The sequence below is a fragment of the Equus quagga genome, chromosome 15 (assembly GCF_021613505.1).
Source record: "Equus quagga isolate Etosha38 chromosome 15, UCLA_HA_Equagga_1.0, whole genome shotgun sequence".
NCBI lineage: Eukaryota > Metazoa > Chordata > Mammalia > Perissodactyla > Equidae > Equus > Equus quagga.
Window position 1 is genome coordinate 27079103 of NC_060281.1, and position 12126 is coordinate 27091228.

The following is a 12126-nucleotide window of genomic DNA, read 5'->3' on the forward strand; positions in this document are numbered from 1 at the left end:
AAAGAATGAGGCAGTTCTATATCCACTGACATGAAACAAACTCTAAAACATTCATTGAAAACAGAAGCAGAATTGCATGCATAATATGCCTCCATTTTTAGAAAAATTTCTAAAATAAAACACATCCACATATTTATATGATCAGGCTTATGTATTTATAGGGTATCTCTGAACAAATACACAAGACACCAGCAGCAGTGGTTTGGAAGAACAACCAGACGACTGGAGGATCCCGTGGCGGACACTTAAGTTTTCACTGCAAACCTCTCTAGACCTTTCTGAATTATTATCATGTACCTGTATCACCTTTGTAAGAAACAAATTAAGCACTCTTAAGAGGGTTGGGAGGTTTAAATAGGACAATGTATAGAAAGCCTCTAGCCCAACTCCTAGCAGGCGGTGCAGTAGATGTGCACACGTTAGAATGCAGCCCAGCACACACTCAGTGCCCAAGAAATGCTGGTTTTCTTCCTCCCTCCCATTTTTGTAATTTATTCCTCACACAACATTTAGAAAATAGAACAAGTTTGCCAAGTACCTTGTGTGACATAACAGATGTGATCCGAAAGTTGCTTTTAAACAATGTAATCAGTTCAACCATTTTCACATTGATTTCTACTACGATTCCAGAGGGAATATTCTTGCACACTATCTTTAGTTATGGACACGGCCCCGACCCTTTTAGTTATAAAAATCTCTACTCTCTAAACTTCTCTGCAAGGTTTTTAAGTCATTTGTAAACAAACCATTACATATACTAATAAGAAATGCAAAAATACTACTTTAATGTGTTTGCAGAGTTTCCTAGGCAGAGGAAAAAGAAAGAGAAAATAAGAGGGATAAAAGAAAAAAGGGAAAGTTTGGCTTCAAGAGAGAAAGCTTACACAACACCAAAATTAAAGCATAAACAAACAAAAAAACCAAAAAGGCACTGATTTGTATTTTAACGTTTGCAAATACCCTAAGATGAGTACATTTGAACTCCAAGTTCACCAGCCTATTTGTAGTAACATATAAAGATCAGAGGATAAACTGCAGGAAGATCTCAATGGGCCGGTTAGGTTAGGTGACTGGGTAGAAAAATAAGAGGGAATAGCCTTAGATCCTCTCCTTAAAAGAGTATTTCTATCTCCCAGTAATCCATGCAGAAACAAACAGTCCTAACTGTGCAGGCTTAAGGGACGAAGGCTGTCACTTACTCTCCAGGAAGGGAATCTGAAAATCATGGCAGACGTTTTTTTTAAAGATGTCAGCCCAACATTCTGGCACAGCCAGAAAGACCAAGATAAATGCTGGACTTCATCAGTAAAGGTGTCAGAGCCCACAATGAATTCGTTAACATGTTCGTGAACTAAGTCATGATGTATCTGTACCTGGAACATTTTGTATTATTAATCAGTGTACTGAATCTCAAAAAGGAGAGGCAAGAAGTTAGAAAAGCAAACGAAACCAAGATGATCACAAAGACTAAATGAAGATAGACTGAAAGAGCTTGGCAATTAGGGTGCTCAATTTCCTGGCACTTACAATTTACCTATCAGCCTGTCCCATCCCTTGTCCTCCCAAACCCAAACTCAACTCTAGAGCAGGCTGGTCTCCACTCCGCCCTCCAAACACACCTTCATTACCATATTGGGCTCTTCTCCCTACTTCCTTTCCAAAGTCATATCCATCCTGAAACATGCCCTCCAAATTCTACACCCACCATGAGACTTTCTCCAACTCTACCCCGGTGTCCACTAACCCATATCTTCTCTGATTCCCTAAAATACAAAAGTCAGGGTTTATACTGCTTTTACAAACTATTTTTTTAAATAAACTAGATTTAGATCACAATTTAAGGCACACCCAGGTAGGTGCTCAACACCTACTTAAGTAATAAGACGCCGTGAAGTTGAAACCCCGGCTCATCCCTCCCTCCCTTCCTATGAAGCCATCTTATTAAATCAGGCATTTTTCTTTTTACATTTTTATTTTCTATGTATGTATCCATAAACAACATATAGCGTTGTTTTGCATATTTTTAAATGTTATCTAAATGGCTTCACACGGTATAAATGACTTATTTTCACTCTAAATCATAAACATTACTTTAAATATTAGTTAACTTCATGGCTGGCTGGCTGATCTCCCCAACATAAATTTTAAAAACATTTGCTCTAACACAAGGGTAAAAAGCATTTAATTCACGTTTTCGAACACAAAGAAAACTACAGAGAAAAATATAACAAACATCCATAAACCCATCACACTGATTTAACAAATGTTAACAACATCACATTTCCTTTAAGAAAATAAAGCGTTAGATGACTGAAGTCCCAGTTGCCATCCCCAGGCCACTTCCCTTTCTCCCCAAGAGAGAACTACCCTGAAGAGCGTAGGAAATCCTTCCCATCTGTTTTTATATGTTTACATATATTCATGAATCCATAAACAACATACATTCATGTTTTAAAACTTTACATAAAAGACTGCACACTGTACATATTCTACATCTTGCTTTTCTCACTCAACAACGTATTTTCACCCAGCTCCACTTTTAAGTTTTTCTGATTACAAAAGTGACATATGCAGAGCGGAAAAACCGGAAAGTCCATCAAACACAGCATCCTCACCAGGGGAGGCCACGGTGCCAAGTAGATTTTCACCTTCTAGAGAGCATTGGGGGTGTCACGTCTTTTTCTATAGTCCCCTCACCACCTGGCAGAGCATGACACACACCAGCAGGCACTGAACAATATTGAGAGAGTGAAGACTGGAACTCTGCAAACCCAGGCCTCTGCTTAAGCTGACTCTTGTCCAGCTAGATCTAAACACTGGAGGCAAACACATCGAATCTCAGAGAAATCTCTCTGCATATGCAGACAAAAGAATGCCACAGGATGTGCTGCGACTGAGACAGAACAAGGCAAAAATCCCAGTCAACCTCCACCATTCTCTTTAATAAAACCAACACCACGGAATGTGTTGGCGTAGCTGGTTTACATAGTTGGAACAGGGCAAAAGCCTTGGTAGATAAAATCAACAGGTGTTTGCTTAGCGCTGACACAGGAGCTAAAGCAAATATGGGAACAGAGCTATCCAATTGAAAGCCAAACGTGTTGGCAACTGATTCAGGTTCACACACACACTCGATGGCAGTCTTCCAGAACTGGGGATCTACGCTGTTCCAGTGATAATTTAGTATCTTCTAGTCACTTACTTTATCAGTAAAACATTTTCAAGCTAAGAATAGGTTGTAAAGTACCTGCTCAGACAGACTGGGACCATCACACTGAGTCTACTATTAGATTCATTCTCTTTATGAAAAATGACCAAATAAGAGAGGATTTAGTTAAAAATCTACGGGCTCCTAAGTAATTTAAGTGATGAGACATTTTCCTCAACTTCATTTAATGCTAAAAAAGAGTTCCTTGACTTTAACAATAAACACTTTTGCTTAAAAAGTGGGAGAAGCCCTTCCCAGAAGGATTGGAAACAAGAATGTGAGAAATGAGCCAGGCATTGGCTCACATTGGTCTCCCTCATTCCAAGTCTCATCCACTTCTTTTCACTGCAAGCGTTCCTTGGACTCGATGAGGTGCTCGGACAGAGGGTGTCATAATCTTAGCAGAGACTGAGGGAAGGGGGAAGCAGTAGTAGAAACAGCATGGACCAGGAGTCAAAAAATCTGCAGTGTGACTTGGGACAAGTCACTTTCCCTCTCTGCCCTCCATTTCCTCACTTGCAGTGGTCTTAGAGTCGAATTCTAACATTCTACAATTTCATGACACTCAGATGTTCAGCAGGACCAGCAATTTGCTACTTTCAAAAGCACAAGATAGGGGCCGCCCCGTGGCCAAGTGGTTGAGTTCCCGTGCTCCACTTCAGTGGCCCAGGGTTCGTCAGTTTGGATCCTGGGCGCAGACTTACACACCGCTCATCAAGCCATGGTGTGGTGGTGTCCCACATAGAAGAACTAGAATGACTTACAACTAGGATGTACAAGTACCTACTGGGGCTTTGAGGAGGAAAAAGAAAATGCACAAGATAGAAAGGCCCACCTTCAGCAGCCCCTCACCATCAGCGCCCCCCTCCCACCATCTACTCCTACCTATCAAGCGTGCCGGATGTGAGTGAAAGAGCAAAAGAGAAATACCCATTGACAAAAGTTGGACTAGGTAAATTTAAGCTTAACACTCAACTTCTGAACTGGTAAGTCTTAGAGCTCACTTAATCCAAACCTCTCACTTCATAGATAAGGAAATTGAGCACAGAGAATTTAAGTACTTTGCTCTAAAACTTGGCTTTTTCTCTAAGTATATGACACCACAACCTTAAGTGACTACCTAAGCCAGAAACCTGGGAGTGGCACCTCCTTGTCCCTCACTCCTCAGATTCAATGATTCACCGAGTCCTGTGGATATTCTCAAACTTGACCTCTACTCACCAAGACCTAGTCCAAGCCATCATCGCCTCTCCCTCTATTGACTGCAAAAGCCTCCTAACTAAACTCATTTCGATCCCCAGCAGGGAAGCATGGATACTGGGAGTACAGAAGGGGAGGGGAAGCTGGAGTGTTTGGAAGTGTGCACGTATATGTGGGAAGGGTGTTTGTACCAATAACTGGTGGGTCTTGCTGGCATTCAGTGGGCAGGAGCTAGGGATATTAAACATCCTACAGTCCAGTACTACCCAGAATTAACTCACCCAAAACACCAACTGTGTTTCCCCATCCCCATTCATTGAAAATATTGGTCCAAGCCATTTTCCTCAAGGCAGGCAGAATTATACATATATTTCCTGAGGAAGATTAGCCCTGAGTTAACATCTGTGCCAATCTTCCTCCACTTGATACATGGGTTGGCGCCACAGCATGGCTGACAAGCAGTCTGGGTCTGCGCCTGGGATCCAAACTCATGAACCCGGGCTGCCTAAGTGGAGTACACCAAACTTAACCACCAAGCCACGGGGCCGGCCCCCAGAATGATATTTCTATAAATGCAAATCTGATCCTGTCACAGCCCCCGCCAACCTCCTAATGACATCCCACTGCTCTTGGGATAAAGATCAAAGTCCTTACCTTGGCCCATCTTTCCAATCATGAAGGGCCTGGAAGACTTAGAGAGTTTGGATTTTATTCTAACTACAAATGAGAGGTCTGTAGAGCGGCAAGAAGAGAAGCAGGAAGACCAGTCAGGAGGCTACAGCAGTAGCCCAGGCAAGAGAGGACTCAGGCTGATCATGACAGCAAGGGGAGAAGTGGTGAGAAGAGCTCAGGTTCGGGATACATTCTGACAAGACAACAGGACTTGCTGATGAATTGGATGTGGCTGGAAAGGAACAAGAAGAGCCAAAAAACACTGGGATTTTTTGGTCTAAGGAACGTGGTGAAAGGTACGACCACTAAATGAGATGGAAAGGACAGCTTTGCAAGAGTGGGCAGAGGTGGAGATCAAGAGTTCTATTTGGACGTGTTAAGTGTGAGATGCTGATTAGACAGCCAAGTGGAGGTGCACAAATTGTTCAAGATCCATACAGCAAAAGCCCCTCGCAAACAGAACTCAGGTTTCTTTCAATCTGATTCAGGGCTCTTTCCTCAGTGGGTCTCAAGGCGCAGCCCCCAGATTAGCAGAAGCAGCATCACTTAGGAACTTCTTAGAAGCTCAACTTCTCAGGTCCCACCTCAGACCTACTGAAACAGAAACTCTGGAAGTGGAGCCCGGCAATCTACACTTTCACGAGCCCTCCAAGTGACTCACTGAAGTTTGAGAACATTGCTCCAAGTCCTACTCCTCATCGATAACGAACACCGCATAGCCATAGTTGCCCTGCATCAGGCTTCTCTGTGCCTCCAAAAACCCTCTGCCTAACTAACAATAAAAGGTGCTGCCAACCCCCACCTCCTGCTCAGGACTCACTGGGGGCTCCAGACACACAACTGATCAAAGTTTTTCAATTCCACTTTCAGAAACTAGAGCAAAGGGGAGAAACAAATAAAAATAGGAGCTACTGTAATCACAATTATCATTTTCCTAACAGCTAATATTACTGAGTACCTCTTAGGCACTTTCTATGTGTTATCTCCTTTATTCCTCATAACAGCCTTATAGGGAAGATACTCTGTCCCCATTTTACAGTTGGGGAGACTGAGGGACAGAGAGGTTAAGTACCTTGCCCAAGGTCACGTAGCTAGAAAGTGGCAGAGCTGGGATTTGAACCCAGGCAGTCAAAACCTGCAATCTTTTTTTATTTTTTTTTGAGATATAATTGACATATAACATTGTGTATGTTTAAGGTGTACACTGTGTTGGTTTGATACATTTATTTACTGCAATGATTACCACCATAGCTTAGCTAACACCTCTATCTCACCACATAATTATTATTTCCTTTTTGTGGTGAGAACAATTAAGATCTAGTCTCTTAGCAACTTTGACATTTATAATACAGTGTTGTTGACTATAATCACCATGCTGCGCCTCAGATCTCCAGAACTTATCTACTAGTTGCAAGTTTCCAGAGCCCACATTCCCAACAACACGGCCTCCTATCTTCCCAGGCATCCACGCAAGGACCATTTGATGTATTAAGTACATGGGGCTCTGACGAATAACTGAGAGAACACAAAAAGATATTTAATTCCATCAAGTTACCATATGACCCAGCAATTCCACTCTTACACATACTCAAAATGGAAAACATATGTCCACAGAAAAACCTGCACATGAATTTCATAGAATTATTCCTAATAGCCAAAAAGTGAAAACAACTCAAATGCCCATCAACTGATGGATAAACAAAATGAGATATATCCACACAATGGAATATTATTTAGCCATAAAAAGGGATGAAATACTGATACATGTTACAGCACGGATGAGCCTAAAAAACATTATGCTTAATAAAAGAAGCCAGTAACAAAAGGCCTTGTCACATTATTCCATTTATATGAAATGTCCAGAATAGGCAAATCCATAGAAACAGAAAGATTAGTGGTTGCCAGGGGCTGGAGGAGGGGGGAGGGGGGTGGGGAGTGACTACTAATGGACATGAGGTTTCCTTTTGGGGTGAAGAAAATGTTCTGAAATTAATGTTGATAGTTGCACAAAACCATCTATACTCTAGATGAATGTACTAAATAGTACTGAATTGCACACTGCAAAAGGTTGAATTTTCATGGTATGTGAATTACATCTCAATAAAGCTGTTATTTTTAAAAAGATGTTTAATTCATTTTGAACTTAGGTTACTGTACTATAGAAAATTCTTATTTGTTGTCATTAAGGTTGCTGGATCATGACCAAAGAAATTGAAAGTAACCTGCCATCACTTTCAATTTGCAAAGAAGAGTAAACTAGTTTCACTTCTAGGTTGCCATGGGACCTAGACACGGTCATCTATGTCATTTCTCCACTCAGGAGAAAGTTTCTCTTCACTACAAAGTACAAAAACAAAAGTTCTATTCTTGAGAAAATGCCCTAACATTTTCCTTGAACCAAAGCACTTTCTATCTAAAAGAACTTTAGTTTTCTCCCATAATCAGGGGCTCCTGGGGCTTCCCAGCTAAAAGCATGCAGCTGAACAATATTTCTCTTCCCCAAGAAAGGCACTAAAAACTATTAGGAATCGGGGTAACATTTTAATGCCTTAAGATAAACCGTGAACATAAACACCTAGGACTCGGGCAAGGATCTGAGAAACGTTCTTTTAAATGTTTACTTGCTCTAACAAGAACAGCAATACTAACAACTAGTATTTATTGAATTACTATAATGTGCCAAATAAACACTGTCCTAGGTTCTTTAGAAATAGGATGTTTAATTTAGTCCTCACTGTAACCCTGAGGAAAGTATTTGTATTCTCATTTCACGGATAAGGAAACTGAAGCCCAGAGAGACTGAGTAAATTATTTGTCCTTGATCACACAGGTAACAGAGCCAAAATAATACCTCAAGTCTTTCTGAACACAAGTGTTCTCTCCTCTATCCCTCTATATTCCTCTTCAAAATGAAAAAGGAAGGCAGAAACTTGAAGAAACCAAAAAGATCCTCTTCCTATCTCACAAAAGTAGTGCTTTGAAAATAAGTTGACCAATCCTATAGTGCAAAAGAAGAAATAAAGAAACCAAAAACTGTTAATAACAACCAGCAGTCAGTAAGCACAAAAGACCATGCCATGTCCCACATCCCAGATACTGCTTCCTGACTTAACAGTTTTCCAAGTGATTCTGATCATAACCTTAGGATGTTGAAATTTAATGATCTCACCATGGAAAACCCCAGAGAAGAGCAGTTAGCAGGACAGGAGAGCTCACCAGACCAGGAAGGAAAAGGAATCAGTTGGCAGGAAGTGATGCTATCTAAAAACACAGAAGTCTTCAGCATTAATATTAACACTGTAATTCCTCAGCACTTTAATCTGAAGCTATCTCTGCATTGCCTTGAATTATTTTAATACTGTATTACTAAAAGCTGATTCCCACTCTATTCTCCACATGTCTAATAGGATCTTGAATAAAATAAGACTGCTATGTGGCCACCACTGACCCTCATTTCTCTCTTGCTATTAAAAAAAAAAAAAAGGTCACAAGTTCAAAGGATTATCCCAGAAGGATAAGACCTGAATCAATCAGGAAAGGCTGCATGTGGGGCACAACCAAACATGAATGTCATCACCAAGTAGACTGCAGCTGGCAGAAATCTTAAATTTGCTACTGAAACATACACTGATCTTTAGACTTCTCAGGACTCTGCTCAAAACAAATTGAAACTATAAACCAACAACAGTTTGATGGATGTACAGTTGCTAAGCATACATACACCAAAAGGGGGGGGGGGGGGGGGTGGAGAAGTAGCTTAGAAGGTCTGCTCTCCAACTAAATAACTTAAGAATGAAAGAACTTAGCGCATTTGCACAAGAATAACACTACAACGCAGTAGGAAAGAGGTCACTTGGGGTTGAATAAATCCTTAGATAATGCTAAAGAAATAACCGCGATCCTCCGGTCACCACGTATTAACTCCTAACGGGAAAAGAGCAACTCAAGATAAAGTAAGGTCGAACTTGAGAATTTTCCTCACTTTTCCTGTGCCCCCGCAGATGGTCCCAAGCTCCCACCAGAACCTTGTGGGAGTCCAGGAGAAAGATTCGTGCGTACTGAGCTGGGGGAGCAAGGGAGGGGGTCATCCTCATGCAAACAACCACCAGTGCGTGGTGGAGACCCCCTAAGACGGAGTTCTGTTTAAAGTGAAAAGCACCTCTGGGGGTGGCCCTCCTAACCCAGGACTGACACTGACTACTCATCCAACTCCACGGTCCCTTCCCCGGGACTCTGGCCACCTCCCGGGGGAGGGCAGCCTCTCCTGAGCCCTCCGCCCCCAGAGCCCAGTCTGCTTCCACAACCAGCCATCGCTAAAGCCTGCTGCCTGCTCCTCCGCCTGACAGCTGCTCTGTCGCCACCAGGCAGCCCCAGCTCCTCCAGCCCAGGTTCCCCAAACCAGCCTTCCGGGGTCGGTGGCGCCCCAGGCCCGCAGGATTTAGGGTTTAGGATCTGGAAGGGTTTGGTCCAATCCCCTCTTCCTCTGCGTCCTGGGCTCACCTCCCCGGCAGCTTGGCGCTCCTCTTCCAAAACTGCTTGCTGTTCTCGGCGGCCATTGCTCTGGCCCGGGGAAGGCCTTGTAGGCGGGCCACGGGGGTACGCGGCGAGAAGCCCCCAGGACCCCGCAATCGGAGGGCCAACCCAGGCCGCTTCCCCACAGCCGGTCACCCGCTCCCAGCTCCTGGAGGCGCCATCTTGGATGTGGGCACCCCCCAACCCATCGCCGCTGCCATTGGTGGGCTGCCCGGAGCGTGGTCGGACGGACCAATCGGGAGCCTGGACCCTACAGGCCGCTGAAGCCGAACGGTAACGTCAGGCGCTGGGCACACAGGTGGACCAGGGAGGCGGAGCTTGGACGAGCAGGGAGGCGGGGCTGGAAGTTCCTGCTCCCCAGGAGGGGAAGACCCAGGTAAAGAAAGGGACCTAGGGGAAGGAGGAGGGGGTGCTGTTTACTTTGGGGAGAATGAGGCTCCTGAGTCTAATATTTTTTGTAAAGAGAGAGCATGTGTATTTATATACATAAATCTTTGACCTAAAAGTAAGGGCCTGTGTGTTGGTTGCAACCCGTTTTTAGCATCTCCCAACTAAGTTACACTCTGGTTATTACCCTCCCCTTCTCTGTGACGTTTGGACCCGGATTTTTTTTTTTTTTTTTTTTTTTAATCTATGAAGGAAGATCAGTACGGATCCGATAGTCCAGGGTTGCTAACTGTTCAACACGTGAGTAACGGTTAGTTCATAAGAGTCTCCCTCTCTGCTGTTAGTTGAAGACTAAATTCGAATGATCTAATCTCTATTTCAATCAATAACTGCCGCTTTCTGACTGTGAGAACCCAGATGCTGACAGTGTTTAGGAAACGTTCTTACTTTATCCATCCAGTTCAGACTACTAAGGAACATTTCTTGCGAGAAAGTAGAATTATCTCCATGGCATGAATCGCAGAGATTAAGGATGTACTCTCAAACATCTTAATTTCCCTTATTAATCTATTATAAATCTTTCACCCTTGAATTCATTTTCAGTCTAATGTTGACTCAGAATGAGGTTCAATATTAGTATTTTGAATCCTTTGTATGTCTTGTGGGTGTTTTTTGCTCTGAGTTACTGTGGTTGTATACCACGGTAATGGGGGGGAGCAAGGGGGAGGCTGAGGGAGGCAGGGAGCGCATCCAAGTCCAGAGTGCTTTTTGTCCCAACAAAGGACTGTTAAGATGGGCTAGTTGTCCGTAGCCCCCCAGCCCCCCCCCCTCCCCCCCCCCCCCCCCCCCCCCCCCCCAATCTGGCTCCCGTTTACTCTACCACATGTCCTTCCACATATTGGAGAATACATACCGACCCGGTCTAAAGAAAGACCTTCTTTTATATGCCTGTTTCTACATAGACATTACCCCCATTTTCAAGCTTCCTTTGTCCCCTGAATCACAATCATGAAATTGTATGAAAAGGGCTATCTTTACTTTCTCTGAGTCTTTCATGCTTTTATAGATTTTCATCTTATCTTGTCTCAGAAGGTCACCTTTATGGGCATTTAGTCCATCAATAAAAGGCCCTCTACCCTTTTAAATCATTTTAGCTGCCTTTCTTTGGCTCTCCTTTTTTTCAGGCTGTGGTGACCAGCACTGTGCACTGAACTCCAAGGGGGGGTTTCCTGAGGTTTTGTTGAAACTGGTGTTTTCTCTTTATTCTGGACAGCCAGAACTTTTGCTGGTATTTTGGACTTGACAAGAGCTGTGTCTTGAAAGAATAATCGACAGCGACTTCTGGATCCCTTTCCTTGGTGGCAACTGGCAGTTCAGAGTTCATTATCTTAAAGGTATCATCTGAATTGTCTCCCCCTAGGTGATCTTCCTTACACTTGTTCCTGTGGCAAGTCACCTGCCACTTTCCAGGCTACTCACACGGCTTTAGAAATGTTCCAGAAGATGCTCCCTATTGACTTGACATTTCACTAGGTGGAAAGCAGAGTATAATTTGTGTATCTAGAAATGTCTCAAAGTATTATTTTTCCTTAATTGTTTGTGAAATGTTAAATAACACTGATTCCCAGGGGTTGCTGGTTTCATTGTTCAACCCAGAGAAGCCCTATTATTTCTATTCTTTGTTTAGTACATCTAAGCCAATTTCCCATCTAAGAGTTAAAAAAAATCACTCAAGTCATCTGGTGATGTTTTTAAATAGTCTTTGTTAGGGAAGTTGTGATTGTTGGGCCCTTTCTCACCACCATCACCATGACCACCTGAATCTAAACCAACTGCATCCTTATAGCAGCCTCCTGCTAGGCACCGCTGCTTCCACTCCTGCCCCCTTAGAATCTATCCCCACACAGCAGCCAGAGAGAGCCTTTAAAAATGTCAGTTAGATTATGTCACTCCTCTCCTCAATACCTTGCAATGGCTCCATCACACTGGCATAAAATCCAAGCTCCTTAAAGACCTTGCGTGAGGCTGGGCCACTGGTGTGGTGGTTAAGTTGGCAGTTTCCGCTTCAGTGGCCCCGGGTTCGTCAGTTCGGATCCCGGGTGCGGACATGGCACTGCTTGGCAAGC

At 43.3% G+C, this 12126-nt stretch overlaps 1 protein-coding gene across 6 annotated transcripts in view; it reads right to left on the reverse strand.

The window, feature by feature from the left end:
* The window catches only part of TBC1D22B (TBC1 domain family member 22B), a 66294-nt gene extending 56528 nt beyond the window's left edge, over positions 1–9766 (reverse strand). For all 6 annotated transcript variants that reach the window (XM_046640332.1, XM_046640331.1, XM_046640328.1 and 3 more), the window contains exon 1: positions 9581–9766. In XM_046640332.1, coding sequence (XP_046496288.1) covers positions 9581–9636 — 56 coding nt within the window. In that variant the 5' untranslated portion in view covers positions 9637–9766. The remainder of the gene's footprint in view (positions 1–9580) is intronic.
* Positions 9767–12126: the final 2360 nt, after the last annotated feature.